This window comes from Acinonyx jubatus, chromosome B1, assembly GCF_027475565.1.
Source record: "Acinonyx jubatus isolate Ajub_Pintada_27869175 chromosome B1, VMU_Ajub_asm_v1.0, whole genome shotgun sequence".
In the NCBI taxonomy this organism is placed as follows: Eukaryota; Metazoa; Chordata; class Mammalia; order Carnivora; family Felidae; genus Acinonyx; species Acinonyx jubatus.
Genome location: NC_069382.1, coordinates 200,212,575 through 200,232,342, shown reverse-complemented (window position 1 = coordinate 200,232,342; position 19,768 = coordinate 200,212,575). Strand labels below are relative to the sequence as shown.

Genomic DNA, 19,768 nt, shown 5'->3' with positions numbered 1-19,768 from the left:
TGAATTCCCCGGGGAGACAAAACAGGCGTCTCCCTCCTGTTCCCCCACTCGGGGGAAACAAAACTAGGCAGGATGAACGCCACAATCGGAACCACGAACTGAACAGACCCTCGCTGTGTGGGTGGCCAAGGCCCCCACGGGAGCCGGATGGGTTCCCCAGTCACAGATGGGGGCCCTAGTGAGGAATTAAGCCTTCCTCCCTCCTGGGCTTGGGGATGATGAAATGGCACTGTGGGGGGATCCCCAGATGGCAGGGAGGGGATGCTCCCATTGCCCGGCACAACCCGCGTCCTGCCCAGCAGGGACCTTGCGGCCCACCCTCAGCCCTGCCCCGCCCACACTCGAGGCCCCGCCCAACCTGCAGCCCACCCTCAGCCAGGCCCCGCCCAACCTACAGCCCACCCGTAGCCAGGCCCTCTCCACCCTGAGGCCCCACCCACCCCCAACCATGCCCCCACCTTGCAGCCCACCCTCCGCCAGGCCCCGCCCAACCCTCCAGCCCACCCTCAGCCAGGCCCTCCCCACCCTGAGGCCCCACCCACCTCTAACCACGCCCCCACCTTGCAGCCCACCCTCAGCCAGGCCCCGCCCACACTCGAGGCCCCGCCCAACCTGCGGCCCCCCCTCAGCCAGGCCCTGCCCAACCCTGCGGCCCACGCCCAGCCAGGCCCCGCCCACACTTGAGGCCCCGCCCAGCCCTGCGACCCGCGCCCAGCCAGGCCCCGCCCACACTCGAGGTCCCGCCCAACCTGCTGCCCACCCTCTGCCAGGCCCTCCCCACCCTGAGGCCCCACCCACTCCCAACAAGGCCACCCTGCAGCCCACCCCGCCCACCCCTGAGGCCTCGCCCCACGCGGGCCCAGCCGGCACCTGAAATGCAGACAAACAGGCGGTGGATCAGGTCGTGGCTGCCGTGGAACCTGGACCGGATCTTCTCTCTTGTGGCCAGGGGGACCGTCTCCAGCCCGGCCTTGTCTGAGGAACCTGAACCGGCCGTGGGGCCACTGCACAGAGAAGGAGATACAGGGTGTGGGGGGCACGGGCACCGCCAGGGGCTCCTGGAGCCTGAAAGCCAGGAGCGAGAACCAAACTCTTTTTGCCCTGGAGGCTCCCACTGCACCACAGCCGAGCTGCCGGGAGGTACTGGTAGCTTCAGAGTGTCATCAAGGTCACAGGCACCACCTAACAAGCCAGCTGGCACAGCAGGGCTCTTGGCCTGGCCATGCCCTGTCTGCTGCCCTCACTTTGCTGTAGCCACTCTCAACTCCTTTCTCTCTGCGGGCGTAGACCACCTGGTGTGGACTCACATGCTCAGGCCCCCCCCTCCTTCTCCCTCCGACTGACATCATCTACTGACTTCCTCCTAGAACTCGCCCACCTACACCCTGCGCGCAAACGGGACTAATTTGGATAAAGGGTCTTTGCAGCTGAGATCAAGGTACAGACCCGGAGAGGAGAAAGTCATCTTGGATTATCGGGTGGCCCTAACCCCGTGACAAGTGTCCTTATGAGAGGAGGCGCAGACAGACAGGGCCTCCCAGCTGTGAAGGATGAATTTCTGCTGTTTTAACTCTCTGCGTGTGGGGCTTTGTTACGAACACAGGGTTCTGCTCCCACCATGCACTTCCCTGCTCCTCCCCACGGTGGGGGGGGGGGCCGTCTGCCCCCCTTCAGGTGCCTCCAATTCTTACACGACTCCTCTCCTTTCTTCTCTATCCCTCTGTCCTACAATCTGGCAGTTTCTCCAGTTTCCCTTTCAGCTTTCCCCTTGACGTTTTAATTGATGCTCTCCCTGAGGCTCCATAGACGCAAGCCTTTTAAACGTGGCCAACGGCTGCCTGCACTACCTCCTTCTCCTTTCCGGGAGGTAGTGGCTCTGCTTTCCATGCCAGAGGCCTGGTCCTTGGTTGTCCGTCCCGTTTCAGAGGGAGGCACTGAAGGCCACGTGGTGTAGGTGGAACAAAGGCAGCCTCGCACTGCTGGGGCCACAGCTTCAGAGAGAGAACTTGGCACCAGCTGCCCAAGCTCCCACCCCGGGGGCTGCCACTGGCACGCACGTGGCACTCTGCCCTTGTGGCCCGCAGACGTGGCAGGATCTTCACTGTGGCACTGGTTGCTCAGCGATGGGGCGATCTAGTCTTGCAGGGGCAGAGTCGACAGAGGCAGAGGGGGGCGGGTCACAGACCCTCACACACTGTGTGGGTCCCTCACACGGCGCAGAAACACGCAGGACCGCCCTAGGTCTTATGTGGGGGTACGTCCAGGGAGGAAAGACCATTAAGAAGTACAAAGATGTGACACACCTGAGGTTGGGGCCATTGTCCGCCCCCCCCCCCCCAACCCCTGTCCAGTACAGAGGGAGGCTGGGCTGCACGGGCTCCCAAGGGCGGTGTGAGAGTGCACACGTTATTGGCACACTCTACAATAATGAATATCCACTATGAGTATTTAATGCTTCCCTGGGCCACGGAGAGGTGAGGGCAGGCTGGCAGTGTGAGGCTGGGTACCAAGCTGGCACCCTCTGGCAGGTCTACGCCCTGTCCTCCTGAGCCGCGGAGTTTCCCGGACAGGCCCCAGACTTTCAGCCTGAGCGTGGGGGGCCTGGCTGCCCTCCACCTGCTGTCCCCGCCCTGGGAGCTGAGTGAGGAAAGGGGGAGGGGACTTCACTGTTCACAACGTCAGCTACCACTCAGCGTCCCCAGTGTCAGGTGACAGCTTTGCCCAAAAGATTTGGGAGCAGGGGCTCAAATAAATACCACACACCCGTGTTCACAGAAGCTTGCTCTCCAACCCCACCAACAGATAGTGGATAAACAGTATGGTCCCCACAGTGGGACGTTATTCAACCGTAAAAGGAAGTTCTGCACACACTACCAGGACAAACCTGGAAGACACCGGGCTGACTGAGACAAGCCGGTCACAGAAGGCCCCATAAGGTGTGATTCCATTTATGCGAACCATCTAGAAGAGGCAAGCCTACAGACGCAGAAGGCAGAGGAGGGCTGTGGGGCCAGGGGCGAGAGATGGGGAATGACCGATTGATAACAGGTACAGGGTTTCTTTACAGGGTGGTGAAAATGTTTGCCAAACTGTGAATATAAAATAAAGGAACGTTTTCTTGCAATCATCTAGTGAACTCACATTCGGGAAATAGTTCGAAAGTTAAACGTCTGTCATCAGTGGGCTGGCTCAACAAATCATCAGGTCACATCCATACAATTTCCATTTTGTAGAAGGGACAGATGCTAGAAATGTTAAAATATTAAATGAAAAGGCAGCATTTTAAAAATTAGGGAGATCATATGTACATAAGGAGAGACAGGGAAACGCAATAAAAGCAAAGCATTAATATCACGTATATTTGAGTGGTGGGACCATGGATAAACTATGCTTTTCCAAAGTGTCTTCTAGGAGCAAGTATTACCTTTGTGATCAGAATGAATGTGATTTCCAGGAGAGAGGAAGCGCCGGTCGGCAGCAGGTGGCACCACAGCCCTGCCTGTGGCGGGAGCTCGTCCCAAGCCGAGACAGAAGCGGCTCGGGGCGCCCCCTGGGGGTCAGCCCTGCAGCCCCAGCCCCGCAGATCCATGCTCCAGAGGGCCTGGACGATGTGGGGCGGCCAGCACACAGAAACCAGGGGAAGGGCCCTGACCCCACAGAGAGTTGAGGCCATGAAGGCTCCCTGAGGCTCTGGTTGAGCAGGGTAGGGGGGCCCGTGGAGAGAGAGGAAGAGGGACAAGGACTCCACAAAGACACTGATCCTAGGCAGAAAATCGGCTTTGAGGGGCTCGGGGAACAAAAGACCAGACTGCTGCAGGAAGAATTTGACCTGGGACCTGAGCCTGGGTCTAGTCGGTCTGCCTGGTCCCCAGGGGCCACAGGGATGGCCACTGTCTGGGCACTGCCCAGGGCCTGTGGATGCTGATCCTGCAAGGGCAGTTGCTAGACTGCTGGCCAGTGGCAGGCACTGGGCCCTTGGTGGACACCACACAGGCTGGAAGCAGAGGGCCACTCGCATCTATAGGACACACCCCGTCTCCGCACACACCCCGTCTGCCAGGGTCTGCCCCTTCCGCTTCACTGCCCAGGCAGGAGGCTGACAAGGGCTGGTGGGGCCCTGGTCGGCCTGGGGACTGTGTTCAGAGGCCTGGACCCAGGGCTCCTGCAGAGCCCTGCCTCGCTCGGCATGACCACAGGGCCGCCCCCGGCGGACTCACTGAGGGGAATCACCTTAGGCCTCAGAGGAGCCCAGCACCTGCCAGGACTTGCCAGGCAGGAACTCCCCTGACCATGCCAGGGGCCACCCCAAGGAGCTGCAGCTCCTACCAAGATTACCGAAGGCCCAGGACAATGAATCTTTTCAAGCAAGTCAGAACATGTCTTTCCTCTGCTGAAACCTTCTACCCCTGCCTCTCAATTAGTCCAAGTAAAAGCAAAGAGACTTCCTTACCGGGCGAGGCTTACGGTGCCTGGCCTAGTCTGGACCCCTCTCTGTCACCCTCCCCTCCCACGCCCTCCACTCACTCAAGCTTCTCAGACTTGGTCCTTGTTGTCACAGACAAGCCAAACATGCCATGGCCACAGGGCCTTTGCACAGATATCAGTGGGCCCAGAATGCTCCTTTTCTGGATACCCCCAGATGCCTCTATTTGGTATGCTCTATTGCAAGGGCCTTCCTTGACCACAAACAGGACCCCCCCACCCCCACCCCAGCTCTCTTCCTGACCCCACCCTGCATTCTGCTCACGGGGACACTCAGCATCCTGACATAGCACGTGTGTGCCGACTGTGTGTCTTACTCTGGGAGAAGGCAAGGTTGGCTCAGCAGCAACTTCCGTTCACTGCTGTACCCCAGCATCAAAGACAGCCCCCCACCCCACACTAGCCTCCCAATCTGTATCTGCTGAACAAAGAATATGAATCCATTAGATATGGAGGAGAGCCGGAAGTGGGTTCCCTGGGAATAAACGCTTTCTCCACAGTTGTAATGCCACATGGGGCTCAGGAAAAAGAGCAGCCAGCAGGGCCTCCTCACCCTTCTGGTGTCACAACTCCTCTGGGAAGAATGGGGGAGCCCCCCCAAAGATGTGTTCACGTCAAACCTCCAGAACCTGTGACTGGGGCCTTATTTGGAAAAAGGATCTTTGGGGATGTAAGTAAGCATAGGATCTCGAGAGGAGCTCATCCTGGACTGTCCGGGCAGGCTCTGAATCTGATGACAAGGGTCTTTCTAAGAGGAGGGGGGGAGACACCCAGACAGGAGGCTGAGTGTGGACAGAGGGGGACAGAGGACGCGGCCATAAGCCCAGGAGCAGCTGGAGCCCCGGGAGCCAGGGCTCCAGGCGAAGGACCCTCCCTGGGGGGAGGGGGGCCTCCCGAGGGAGGGTGGCCCTGGATTTTGGACTCTGGCCTCCAGGACTGTGACAAGGGAGGTCTCTGTCGTCCGAAGCCCCCGATGTGTGGCAGTACGCCCCTGCTGCCCGGGGAAGCCGGTCCGGACACAGCCGGAAACGCGATCCCACCTCCATCGCTCACCTGCTGGGCCCAGAAACTGCTCCCTTAGGCACAGAATGGGCACTAGGATAGCCACCGATGGGCCCAGCGAGGACAAGCCCGATCACGAGCACGTGTGGCCGCGAGAGGTGGGGCCGTTGTGGCAGGGAGGACACAGCCGGCTCCTACCGATAAGGCCTGCCCGCGCTCGCCAAGCCTTCAAAAGAGGCGGTCACATTACACACGTAATTATGGCTGGAATCGTTTAAGGGACGCTAAGCTCATAATCAGTGTTTAAACCTCTAGGGAAATTGCTTTGCTGGGAGGCGTGTGTTTGCTACGTTCGTTCCACAGATTTGCAGCACGCGAGGGGGAGCCGAGGAATGGAAGGAGAAGGGGCTCCGTGAGGGTCCTGCCTAGCACCTGCTGTCCAGGGCGGCGGTGAGGCAGGGCTGGAAGAGATGCGGAAGGCAGAGGGGCGCGGGGCTGCCTGGCACCTTGAGCTTGCGGGTGACGCTTCTGACGCGAGTGCCCAGGCCCAGGGCAGAGTCTCGCTCCCCCTCAGCATCCCGGGGCCGCCCACAGCCCCACCGGCGGGGAGACGGGGGGGTCCCCAACCATGCTAGGGTGGTGGAGCTGACACACACCTTCCCCACCCACCGGGATGTCCTGGGTGGGTCTGAGTGCACGTGTGTCTATGTACGTGTGAACGCGCGTGACAGCGTGCGTGTGTGAGAACATCAGTGTGTGTGTGTATGCGCGTACGTGGGATGTGTGTGCACAGTGTGAGTATGCACACTCAGAATGGTGGCACACCCAGGACAGTGGCTGCACAGGGGTGCCAGAGGCTGGCCACTCTCCCAAGTACTGGGCAGGGACAGAGGGACAGGAGAGCGAAGGGACCAAGGGTCCACTCTGACTGGCAGCAACCTCACCTGACTCCACAGCAGTTTTCAAACAAACTCCTTTCCAGAAGATGTCATGTTACAGGCTTGTATTACTTAAAAGACGTAACTCAGGGCGCCTGGGTGGCGCAGTCGGTTAAGCGGCCGACTTCAGCCCAGGTCATGATCTCGCGGTCCGTGAGTTCGAGCCCCGCGTCAGGCTCTGTGCTGACCGCTCAGAGCCTGGAGCCTGCTTCGGATTCTGTGTCTCCCTCTCTCTGACCCTCCCCCTTCATGCTTTGTCTCTCTCTGTCTCAAAAATAAATAAACGTTAAAAAAAAAAATAAAAGACATAACTCATTTGCCTGTGACCTGTGCATGAATCCTGTCATGTTTTAATTTTAATGGAAAGATTTTAAAAGCGAGATGCTGGGTGTGTACATGTTGAAGAGAGACCATCATTCAGGAGCCGCTACGGTTCACCAGGTGGGAACCAGCTCACTCCCCACATCCTGGCTGCAGCGCACTGGCACCAGGATGGAGCTCATGCCCCCAGCCGCACCCTCCCCACCGCCCGCTGTGGCCTCCTGAGCACCGTCAGTTCTGAGGAGGTGAGAGGCTGCCCCGGGCCTGCACCCCAACTCTACACCACCAGAAGGCGCCTGGGCCTCACTGGCCGGGGATGGGGCTGGGACTCAGAGACGAGCCCTCCAAGGCCAGGGCAGCCCCTAAGGGGGGGGGGGGGGGGCGTCACCGCCGGTGGGAGTGGATGGGGCTGGAGACGGGGTGACACCAGAGTCCACGCGCGCGGGCTCCTGTGACTACAAAAACAACAGTGGTCGCTGCGTGCCGCACGCGAGTGTGGGTTCACACCGCCATCCCTCACAGGACGTGGAAGGCTCCCTGTGCACCTGTGTCCAGCCTCGTGACTGTGGGCGAATCGCTCCGTCCCTGAACCTCACTGTTCTCTTCCGTAAACGGCAATAGTTAGCAGGGACAGAGATGCTGCTTTGAGAGGGGGCCACTCCCGCCTCTGATGAAGGCTCCGTAAGCCGCAGGGCCTCCCGGTAGAAGCCCAGACACGAGGCAGTGATTTCCGGTGATGTTTGAACAAACACCACAGTACACAGATCCGTGTGCCGTGGGGGTCCCGCAGGCGCTCCGGGCGCCGCCCACCCCTCTGCCCTCCCGCCCCGTGCGGTCTACCCTCGCTGGCTCCCATGGCTGTCAGAGAAGCAGCGGCCTGTTCCCACTCCAGAGTCACAGGACCCCCATGGGACCCTGGGGCCGATCGCTGAGGGACTGTAAAAACTGGCAGTTTGGTCCAAGCAGCAAATGTAAACAATATACTGAAAATTAGCTGATGTCTCCATTTCCTCTGATTAAGGAGCATTACCACTGATGTCCTAAGAGATGAGCAAGCACCTTTACGTCTCTCTCCCTTTCCTACTTCAGTGAGTCCATGGACCCCTGCCCTGCCCAGGCCGGTCAGGCATGGCGGGTCCTGCCCTTGGCTCCCATCTGGGAGGCAGAAGCAAGAAATCAGAATCCCATTGATACCTGTGTCAGTTACGGATAGTCACCATACAGCAGGGAGGGCTTCCTGGAGGAGGCGGCATGGCATGAGAAGAGTCTATGAGTCCACGGAGACCCCCAGTCTCCCCATACCTGGGGCCCACAGCACCCTAGGACACCCCCCGACCTCGGGCAGCCCTGCCTGGCCCCTGCTGCCTGCAGAGTTCTGATGTGGTTCTGCTGCTGTGAACTCTGTGGAGACAGGACCTTCTTGGCCTCCCTGTCTCCCCATCTTCCCACCACCTTTCTGCTGCGGCTGCACCCCAGGTCCACACTTCCCCAGGGCTCGGTATGTCCCTGTGAGGGGCATTTTCTGCCAGACGCTGGCCTCAGGGCCCACTGCCCTGGAGAGCTGCCAATGGATCTCCGCATCTGAGAAGGGCCTACCTCTCTCCCACTCCAGCCCTGGTCACGGGGCACGGGTCTCTACCTCCCAGGAAAACCAGCAGAGAGACTGGTAGGTGGCCCAGCTCTGACAGGATCAGGCCCTAGTCTGAGAAGTCAGGTACGGTTGGAATTGGGGTCATGAGGCCCTGAGCTGGGTCCTGGGGCCACAGTGGACCAGCGGCACCTGCCCTTGAGGGGCTCTGGGGTGGTGACAAGGAGGAGGGGACCCCCGAGGGGACCCTGCACATGGCCACTGCCCCAGGGGGAGGCCTGCCATGGGCAAGAGTCCCAGGGCCGGGCTGGGAGTCCCTGGAAATTAGCACAGGCTGAAGGCTTCTGGCATCATCACCTCTGCCATCTGGGCAGAGGAAGGTGATCTCCCGGAGCCTCAGTTTCCTGGTCTGTAAACTGGGAAAACAATGCCACCCGTGCAGGGTCCTCCGAAGAAGGACATCCAGACACATACGGTGGAGGGTGGGGCTGGGGGCGCGTGTGATTCCCCCCTTTGCTGTGTGGCCCTCGGCCTGTAACACGGGGAGAATGCACAGCTTCCCCAAGGGCAAGGGGGTCGTGAGGCTGGGGCCAGGCTCCCACACTAACACCGTCGAGGAGGTCGGCCGTCCGGAGGCTTAGGCAGGGGATGGACATCAAGCAGGGCCCGGCCCAGAGGCGGCCGAGGGTCTGCCCCACACTGTTTGCGGGCACATCACCCCTCAGCGGAATCCCACTGTGAAGCAGCAGCCCCAAGACCACCCGGGCCGTGTGCCAGGCTCCCAGACGCCCTGCAAATACCACCTGGTCAGCCTGGTGGGTGATGTTCATCCAGAAGGAACACAGGGGCACAACTGTCCCCCTACAACACTGGGGGACAGCCAGGAAGCCTCAGTGAGCCCCCTTGTCACCAAAGGATGCTCTGCAGGGCCCCCAAAAGCTTAGGAAGTTCTGGGGACCTGTGACTTCCCCGGACAGGGAGGACAGACAGCAGATGTCCTGCCCAGTGCCCACGGTCCTTGCTGAGCCATCCCTGCCTGATAACAGACAGATGGGGTGGCCAGCAGGGCCCATCAGAGTTCTTCCCCAGACACAGGCCACAGGAAGACCACACAGGCCGCTCCCCCTGGAGCCCAGAGGGAAAGCCTGGTGGCTCTCAGGTCCATCTTGCCTCGAGTGACCCCAAGCCTGCTGGTACCCGAGGAGGGTCCACAAAACAGGGGGGACACCTCCAGGGTTGAGGAGGGCCTGATGCCCTGGTGCCTCCCATGTTGCCATGATGACCCTCCATTCATCCCACAGCTATCCCGACAGGTCCCGTGTGTCCCCAGGCCCTGGCACACCCACCCTGCCCAGCCTTGCCCACTCATGAGACTACAGCCCTGTCACCGACAGCCCCCGGGAGACACTGTCCAGAGCTGGGGCTGCAGAGCAGGGCAGGGCCCCGAAGCAGCCGCTGACGCAGGCAGCTCCTCCCAGCCTGCCTCCCCGCTCCCTCTGGGCTCGCTGCCCGCCCCGGGCACTGCCTGGCCCTTCACCACCCTGAGGTCAGGTGCACACTCGGCTCCCTCTGTGGAGAGGGGTGGGAGCCGCGATCCCACTCCTCTGGTGGCATGGCACAGCCCAGCTCTGGAGAAGGTCCCATGGTTGGGTTATGGGAACCTGATCCTCACGCTCTACTCTAGAAAAGCCAGGAAACACAGACGAGGAGAAAGCACACATCCGGGTGTATTTTATAAACAGGTGTGGTTGTCGCATGAGCAGAGGGGACTTGTGTTACCTTCCGCTGTCGTAACTCACACACTCTTCCTGCACTTTTGCTGCTTTCAAAAGCTCTCAGAACATAAGGCGCCAGGGCTGATGAACAAAGCAGTGGGTGAACTTGACTGTGGACACCGCCTGGTGTCCCTGTTGGACCACACTCAGCAATTTAAACCTGCTTTCTCTGGTTTCTGCCTCCGTGAAGGTGGGAGGAAGTGTCGTGCAGGGGAGGTGGCCTTGCAGACAGGGATTCACCTGGCCCCATGGGGTGGAGCAGGCGACCCCACGACCCCTCGAGGGTGCTGCTGGGGCTGCACCCTGTGCCCTCCCCTCCATCCTGCATCCCAAGGAGAAGGGGTCAGTGCTTACCAAGCACACTGCACCCCTGCTCAGAGCCCTCCACCCTGCCCCGTGGAGCCCTGCATACAGAAGGAGTGGGCAGGCCTGGGGCTGCAGGGAGGGCTATGGGATGGTTGTGCCTAGAGACCCAGAACTACAGGCCAGTCCCCTTCCCCTGGAGCTGCCCCTGCAGCACGCGCCCCCGCCCCCACCGAAGCCACGAACACCCACATACCGAACACCCTGGCTGGGATGAGGGCACAGACCCTGCCTGGGAAGCAGGGCTGCACTGAGTGGAAGGCCAGCGGCCCAGAAGAGGTCTGCTGCAGGAGCAGGAGTTTGAGGGAAAGAACCCAGGATGTGAGAGACCAGATGTGAGCCCTGAGGTTCCCCTCCAAATCCCAGGGCATCCTCCTGAGGCCAGCTGCCTTCCAACCCTTGGTGGCCCCTCATTTTCACTTGATCTAGGGCAAGGATGTTCCCCCAACCAAGCACCCTAAGTCATACCCTCCAGCCTAAGGGACATGGCGTGGGGGCTGGCAGGATGGGTGAGAAGACATGAGACTCGAGGCTGGGCTCTGGGGATGGGCCCAGGGGTCCTGCAGGGGCCCCCAAACTGGAGTTAGACAGATTAGAGGGTCTCTGAGCTCCTGCTTCCAATCTGTGAAGCAGGGACACCAATGAAATGTTGCTATGGGACTCAGTGAGGCCACAGGGGCAAATTTTCTCATGGGTTTCATCAAAGGCACATAGTGACTTGGTATAACAGGGAGGGATGTCATGGCAGAGAGGGAGGGGACAATGACCCAAGGAGCAAACAAGGACCAGAGGCACAAGAGTGCAGAGAGCACCTGGAAAGCTGACACTAGGAGGGTACAAGGGGGCAGTGGCGGAGCAGTTGCCCAGGGTCCAAGAGACCAGGAGAGTAGGGAGCCCTGGGGACTTCCAAGCAGGGGACCATCACCCAGCTATTTGGTATCAGCCTGTCTGAGGGGACGTCAAGAGGACAGGGTAGGGACTGAGGACAATGCAAGTAAACTCCTCCACTCACTGAGGAAGAAACGGGTAACTGAGCAAACCTACATCCAGTAAAAACATTGAAGCCAAAAAACCTTCCCATGAAAACGCTAGGCCCAGACAGCTTCACTGGTGAATTCAAACTAACATCTAACTAGTATCTAATTCAAACTAATATCTAAGGCAGAAAGAATACCCGCTCTACCAAACTCTTCCGGAAGACTGAAGAAGTGAAAGGGCTCCCCAACTCATCCTAGGTCTCAGCTTTGCCCTGATACCCAATTCTGAAAAGGAAATTATGAGAATAGAAAACTATTGCCCAGCATTCCTCACAATCAGATGCAAAATACTTAATAAAATTTTAGCAAATCAAAACCAACAATACATAAAAAGGATAATACCTAATGGCCAAGTAAAGTTCATCCCAGGAAGGTAAGATTCACTTAACATCTGAAAATCAATCAATGTAACTTATCACATTAATAGACTAAAAAAAAATAAATACTATATGATCATCCCAAAAGATACAGAAGAAGCATTTGAGAAAATCCATCTTTTCTTGGTAAAAACTCTCAGCAAGCTGGGGATAAAAGAGAACTTACTGGACCTGATAAAGGGCGCCTATGAAAATCCTGCAGCCAACAACAGACACTAAATGCTTTCCCTCTGAGATCAGGAATACGGCAAAAATATCCTGTGTCAAATCTATTCAACATTGTACTAGAGGTCCTTGCCACGGCAAAAATGCAAGAAAGAGAAGTAAACAACATCCGACTGAAAAGGAAATATAAAATTGGCTTTTTTTTCACAGATGACATCATCATCTACAGGAAACGTGATGAATCTTCATAAAAACTATAATGAATAAAGCGAGTTTGGTAAAGTTGTAGGAAATAAGATCAATATATAAAACTCAATTGCACCTCCCATATTAGCAATGAACAATTGGAAACTGAAATCATAAAACAATATAATATCATCAAAAATATAAAATACTTAGGGATAAATCTGATCTGACAAAAGATGTGCAAGACTTTTACAATAAAAACTATGAAAGTTTGCTGAGAGAATTAAGAGCCTAAGTAAATGGAGAGATATACTATGTTCATGAACTGGGAGACTTGATCTTATTAAGGGGTTAATTCTTCCCAAGTTGATCTACAGATTCAACAAAATTCCAGTCAAAATCCTAGCAGGCATTGTTTTTTGTTTTTGTTTCATATAAATTGACAACTGGTCCTAAAATCCATAGAGGACCCGGAATAACCAAAACAACTTCGAAAAAGAAGGAAGTTGTAAATTTACACTACCTGACGTTAAGCTACATTTTAGGGGCACCCGGTTGGCTCAGTTGGTTAAGGGTCCGGCTTCAGCTCAGGTCACGACCTCGCGGTCCATGAGTTTGAGCCCTGCATTGGGCTCTGTGCTGACAGCTCCGAGCTTGGACCCTGCTTCAGATTCTGTGTCTCCCTCTCTCTCTGCCCCTCCCCCACTCACGCTCTGTCTCTCTCCCTCTCTCTCTTTTTCAAGATAAAACATTAAACAACAAAAAAAATTTTTTTTGAAGGCCAGCTGCCCATACGTCACAGTGTGATATTGGTATTAATATAGACAGACCAATGAAACAGACTAGTGAGTCCAGAAAGAAACCCACACATATACACTTGACTGATTTTTGATGAAGGTGCGAAGGCAATTCAGTAGAGAAGGGATGGTCTTTTTCAACAAATGGTGCTGGAGTAATTGGTTTTCCTTACGCAAAACACAGTAAAATTTTGATCCATACCTCACACCATATACTAAGTTAATCCTAAATTGATCATAGACCTAAATATAAAAACCAAAAATATAAAACTTCTAGAACAGAAGAAAAACCTCTATGACTTTGGGTTATAAAAATAATCCTTAGATCTGATACCAAAACTACAATCCAGGGAAGAAAGAAAGTTGATAAATAGGACTTCACTGAAATAAGAACTTCTACTGTTCAAAAGATACTCAGAATGAGAAGATAAGCCACAGGCTGGGAGAAAATATTTGCAAACTATATTTCTGATAAAGGGCTCCTGAGTGAATGAAGAACTCTCAAAACTCAGTAAGGAAACCACCCAGTTGAAAGAAACAGCAAAAGATTTGAATACAGTAGAGGCTTCCCCCAGTTAGATAGGCTGATGGCACTCGAGTGCGTAAGATGCTGAACGTCAGCAGCCCTTAAGGAAATGCAGGTTGAAGCCACCATCACGATACCACTTCAGGCCATCAGAACAGCTCAAGTTACAAAGCCTGACCACACCACCGTTTGGGGATGTGTGGAGGAGCTGCACCCTCACTCAGCACGGCTTACTCTATGCCGGTTACCTTTCACTAAAGCTGGTGACACCGGTTAGAAATACCAGACTGGGCGTCCGCACTGTGCTCACGTGTTACTGCCTCTAATGCTGTGCCTTCCTCTTGGACCAACATTACTGCTCCCCTTGTCTGACTAACCTCGCTGGGCTTTGCCATGCCTGCCCTCCCCTTCTGCTTCCCCCCGCGTCCCCTCTGTCCTTCTGGCACCTTGGCCTTTGTTGGACCTGCTGCCTGGGACACATCTCCTCCCTCCCCACCTTCCATTCAGGTCTCAGAGGATGTCACCACCCCAGGAGGCCCACCCTGATTGCTCTGACTGCTGGAGCTGCCCCAGAGCCCACTCATCACTCTCCACCTTATACATGGATTTTATCTTCTTCCTGGCACTGGCCGATGGACAGTGGACAGTGTGGGGAGGGCGAGGAAAAGAGGAGAATGGGACCCAGGGGCGCAGCTGACGGTGGTGAAGGCGGCGGGGGCGGCAGGGTGGGAGAACGTGAGATGTCTGGGGTGCAGGGAGGCAGCCAGGCTGCAGGGAGAAGCTGTCTGGAATGAGAGGACCTTTGCGGGCATGCTGGGTCAGCAGGGGGTGGAGGCCAGGACGGAGCTGTCCCGGGTGCTGATGCAGCGGTCACCATGCAGTCACTGCCTGGAGCACAGCCAGGCTGGATGCGCTCTCTCCAGCTCCACACCCTGCTGTGAGTTTGTAAGACAGACTGTGACAGCAGTGAGGCCCCGCAACGAGAAGGGCATGCCCCTCCCAGGACCCCGAGGACCCAAGTGCCTCCTGTGTGCAGGCACTCCACCGCCCTCCAGGAATTCTAGCGGCTTGGGCCTTAGTCACTGTGCATGCTGCAGGTTGCATGGCGGTGCCGGTGAGGGGCTCAGGGGACTCAGGGAGAACCCAGCCCTGACCTGCCCTCTGACCTCATGCCAGTGCTCGGCTCCTGTCCCACCCCGTGTCAGCAGAGCAGCCCCGTCGTGTAACAATTGACTTGATGACAGTCATTACGCCTAATCTGTTTTTTGAGAGTCTAATTAATTCCAAGTCCTTCTCTATTTTTAAACCACTCAATCATTCCTGTTTTTCCTTCCAGGGACAGGACGTGGTGGGAGGCCTCCATGTTCTTTGCACAGTGGTGGGGACACCGGCCGCAGGGACGGATGGCAGTAGCAGCAAGGCCTGCACCCCGTGTCCAGCCCTAGAATGGCTCTGGCAGAACCAGCAGTGATGTGTGTGTCCTGATGGGGACGAAACAAGGCCTCATGGGGCAGGACCTACTGCCCAGGGTCCCACAGCTGCCAGAAAGAGGTTAGGGTCAGGCCCAGGCTCACCCTGTCACCCCGTTCCAGAGCTGGTGTTCTGCTGAGCCCCGCAGAGAGCCCAGCAATGGAGCGGGTGGGGCCCAGCCAGGAAACATCTCCTCCAAGTCTCTGCTCACTGAGAGGCCAGTCAGCCCAGGCAGTGCACAGTCCTTACTGCCCCCATGTCTTGACTGGCATCCCCTTACCTTTGAAGGTGCTGGCTCAGGACTGGTTCCCGAGAGCACCCCCAACCACCCCGACTACCTGCACCAGAATCCGAGGCTGTTGATATTACACGGGAAAGGGAAGCACGCCCTTCCAAGTCATGGAGGCCGGAAGATAGCAGTAGACCTTGGACACTGATGAGGCCCCACCCAGGGCAAGGGGCTGACGCCAGGCCTGGAACGGCCGACCTGACTCCGTCTGCTGGAGTGAAAACTGATTCGGTGATGTGTGCACAAAGCACATCAGAAGAGCCAGTCCCACACCTCTGGGGAAGGTTTCCACATGATGGAGGACTCACCACTCACCACATACTCTGGGGGAGGTTTACCCTGTGCAGCCCCTGGGCTGGGCACTGGGGCAGGACCGAGGTCTGCAGGCATCTCAAACAGTTCCCACTGTATGGGGAAGAGGGTCAGTGGGGCCCTCGGGAGAAGCTGGAGCCGGCCTTCTCTCTGCAGCCACAGGCATCCCCAGGGCCCTGATGCCTCTGAGCCTGCGTCCCGACCCTGGCAAAGGGCAGAGGAGCTCAGGTGGAACCACGACAGGGCCACAGCACAGAGGAAGGCAAGGCGTTCACTGGAAAAGGAGCAAGGCAGGCAAGACTCAGGTTCAGTGAGGAGGTGATGCTGGAGGCCGGCCTCCTCCAGAGTCTGTCAGCACGGGACAGAGTCCCACCGCGGTGCCCGAGATAACCCTGCCCGGTGGTCACACCACCAGTGAAGAGTGGGAATCAGACCCAGAAACAGTGAAATCCAGTGACGTGATGGGGAGGTAAAGTCAAGACTGGAAATAGGAACAGTCAGTAACAATCCTGAACCAACGCGGTGAGTAACAGTGGGTGTGAGTCACAGCGTCAGATAACAACAGCGAGTAACGAAGACAGGTAACAATGACAAGTAAGATGTGGACTCACATGAAGGAACAACGTTCCGTGGCCTCTCAGCTCCTCCTCCAGATGCCATCTGAGCTGGAGACTATTGTTAGCCCATTTTGCAGATGACAAAACCAAGGCTTGAGGAGGTCAAGGTCAAGCATCCAGCCCACAGGTCCCCCCCCCTCTCCTGGACCCACTCACCCACGGAATTTGCAGGTGCAGGGGAACACATCCTCCAATACTGCCACCCAAACAGGGGAGGAGGTGCCACAGGCGAGGTGTGCCAGCAGCTCCCCTCTGCAAGAAGGAGCACATGGTCCGAGCACATGTCACCTGTTTAGAGCAGGAGCTCAGAAGCCCGTGCAAAGGACAGCCTTCCAGATTCTTATCTTTCTACCCAAAATGACAGCCAGGGAGGCCCACTAAGTGCATGATGGAGAGGCGGGGGGCACCACCAGCCAGACTCAAATGTGGCCAAAGAACTGAATGACGCAGAGCGACCCTGCAGGGCGGGGCCGGTGACGATGGTTGCTGAGGTCCCCCTGAGCCAGAGACTGGAGTAGCCCTGCCTGTGTGTCAGGATGGCCCCGGGCCCTGACAGTCACGCTCCCTCTGATGGTTAGAGACGGTCTCAGGAGACAGAACAACGCGACTTCTAAGACTGGGGTGCAGAGTTGATGGTGAAAGAGGGGATGGCCACAGGACACTAGCAGGAGACGAGGACAGTGCTCCCTGACCTTGCAGGTGAGGGGGGTAGCAGGTGCACAATCAGCCAGAGGACAAACTAATAACAAACGTGAGAACCAAAAGTTGTCTCTAGAATTTTTATAAATTTAATTACGCAAAACAAAATGGACGTCATCAACAAATAAAGTCAAAGGGCGAGTAGCACGTTGGGTAAATCTATCCACAGCAGACACACCAGAAGGAATGTTTTCAAGTCAGTAAAAAGAGACACGAAAACCCAATTGGAAAATAAGCAAGACACGCGAACGGCCACTTTGTGCACAGACAGAGGAACCACGAAACAGGTAGAAGTACGCGGGGTACCGACCACCAGAGAAAAGCCACCTCCAACAGCACAGAGGGTCCCACTTCTGCTCCTCAAGGTGGGAAAACTGGGCCTGCGGCTGTGTGGGCGGGGGCAGCCCCCCACCCAGGCAGTACATGGCTGGCTTCTGGGAGGTGAGCTGACGTAAGTGATGGTAAGGCCTTTATACCTTTGCTGCGCTGACTCTACTAACAGTCGATTCTCAAGAAATAATCCAACTGGGGTGCCTGGGGGGCTCAGTCGGTTAAGCCTCTGACTCCTGATTTTGGCTCAGGTCATGATCTCACGGTTTGTGAGTTTGAGCCCTGCGTCAGGCTCTGTGCTGACAGTGTGGAGCCCACTTGGGATTCTCTCTCTCCCTCTCTCTCTCTCTCAAAATAAATAAACATTAAAAAAACAATCCAAGAGGCAGATGTAGGGCTGTAAGGGAGCATGACCACAAACCTAATTTAACATAGAAAAAATATATGGAAGTGGGAAAACATAGAATAAATTAGGTATGTTCTTAGGATACAGTAAAGTTCAACAGTAATAGTGTTTTTCAAGAGCTTTACAGAGCAATGATCACAAGATAAGATTTAGTGAGAAAAATAAAACTGCCCATGGGATTTGGGATGATTTTTATTTCCTTCTGTTTCCAAAGTTTCTACAATGAACGGGGCCATGTTTATAATAAGAAAAAAGAGAGCCCGTGTTATTTTTTAAACAAGGCAGCAGGATGGACACACTCTAGTCTAATGTCCACAGAAAGGACAAAAACAGACTTGAGTCCACAGAAAGGACAAAAACAGACTTGAAGCAGGATGAGCTTCCATGTTGTAGACAAGTGACTTATTCAGGCTTCCACAGCATGGAAGGTTCTGGAACAGTGAGGTGAGTCTAGACAGGGAACAAGCTTTTAAAAAATGTTAACTTTTCCTTTAAAAAGCTCCTAACTTTTCCTGAAAAGGTAGGAGAGAAGAAGCCAGGAAAAAGAGAAAAGCTGAAGGACCCATGATTCTGGAACATTCTGCCCAGGATTCTGCTGAGGGCCATGTCCCACCATCCTGGCAACAGTGCTGGTGGAACGGGCCATGGTGCGGCGGGCTGAATGTAGGGCCTGGGGGGCTGCTGCGGGGGCTTCTCCAGCTGAGACCCCAGTGCCCTGCCTTCCACCTGTCTTCTGCTTAAGCAGGAAAATCCGCTCCAGGTGTCCTCGGGGCAGGCGGACCCTCCGTCACAACTCCGTGCGCCTGGGCCAACCCTGTGTGGCTCCAAGAGGTGTGAGGCTGCACCTGTGTGACTCCCCCTCAGGACTGGGAGCTCAAGAGCACAGTGCCACGCCTGCCGCTCACTCCTCCAGCCACCGGTCACCTGCAGGTCAGGACAGGCAGGAGGCTGCAGGCCACCCACATCTTCCAGGCACTCGGAGCTGAGGCAAACTCCAGCCTGTCCATCTGCAGAATGGGAGGGGTAGTCACCTGCCCCTGCATGCAAGGCCCACAGTCTCCATCGTGAAGCCTCATGAATTTTGGTGAACTTCCTGCCTGTGTGAGGCTGGTCCTCTGTGTCTGTTCATTTTAATTGTACCCTGCTCTGTCACCTCTGTATTGGTGTTCGAGCACGCCCATGAGGTCAGCTTGTGACATGAGCGAAAGGCGCTCCTGATGTGTGCACTGCGGGTGGATTCCCGCTACAGGGGCTTGGGGAGGAGGATGGGGGGGGCGGGGGGGGGGGGGGGCATCGCTGTCCAAGGTCCTGGCCAAGACAGGGGATTCCCGCTGTGGGGGCATGGGGGCGGGGCATCGCTGTCCAAGGTCCTGTCCCACACGCATGTCTGTCCCGATCATCCCACCACCTGCCACATTCTTCCCTCCTCAGACCCTCTGCAGCTTCCCTGCAAGATGGGACTGTCTCTCAAGGCCACCGTGGGGCTTCTCTTCCCTTTCCTCAGCTCAGCCTCAGCGTTTGTGCTATGGTGAGTGAGGCCTTGGGAAGCTGTCTGTGAGGCAAACAAGCCGTGTCCACTGTGGGACACGTCAGGAAACCAGGAGACAGAGCGGGTGTCCGCTGGCTGGACCCAGAAAGGGGGGCAGGTCAAAAGCTGAAAAATTCACGTATCCTGTCAAAGAATTCCTGATGATTTCCTATCATCCTTGCAAAAAAGTTATCCGCTTACCAATCAGCTCTGTGCCGCAGGGTCAGAGGCCCTGATGAAGAAAGCCACCCAAGGGGTTGTGACAATAACTCATTCCCTCTGGACACGGCTGAGGAAGCTGGACTTGCACCTCAAAAACAGATGTTTGCACCGTCTGTAACAGCAGGGTCTCGTGCAGCCACACGGGGGGCCACGCGGCTGGAAGGGAAAGTGGGCACATCTCCAGAAATAAATGCAAATGACCATCTCTATGCATGTCACGTTGAATGAAATAAAATAACCTGCTGTGAGTAACACCGGGGGCACAGTCTCAAAGAAAGGAACGGTCTCGGTCTCGAGGGGGTTGGGAGCAGTCCACGCTGTGTGTGCTCCCTAAGGAC

The 19,768-nt window shown here is 56.3% G+C and overlaps 1 protein-coding gene across 3 annotated transcripts in view; it reads right to left on the bottom strand.

The window, feature by feature from the left end:
• The window catches only part of ZFYVE28 (zinc finger FYVE-type containing 28), a 117,003-nt gene that overhangs the window by 6,682 nt on the left and 90,553 nt on the right, over positions 1-19,768 (bottom strand). For all 3 annotated transcript variants that reach the window (XM_053217712.1, XM_053217711.1, XM_053217713.1), the window contains exon 9: positions 871-1,004. In XM_053217712.1, coding sequence (XP_053073687.1) covers positions 871-1,004 — 134 coding nt within the window. The remainder of the gene's footprint in view (positions 1-870; positions 1,005-19,768) is intronic.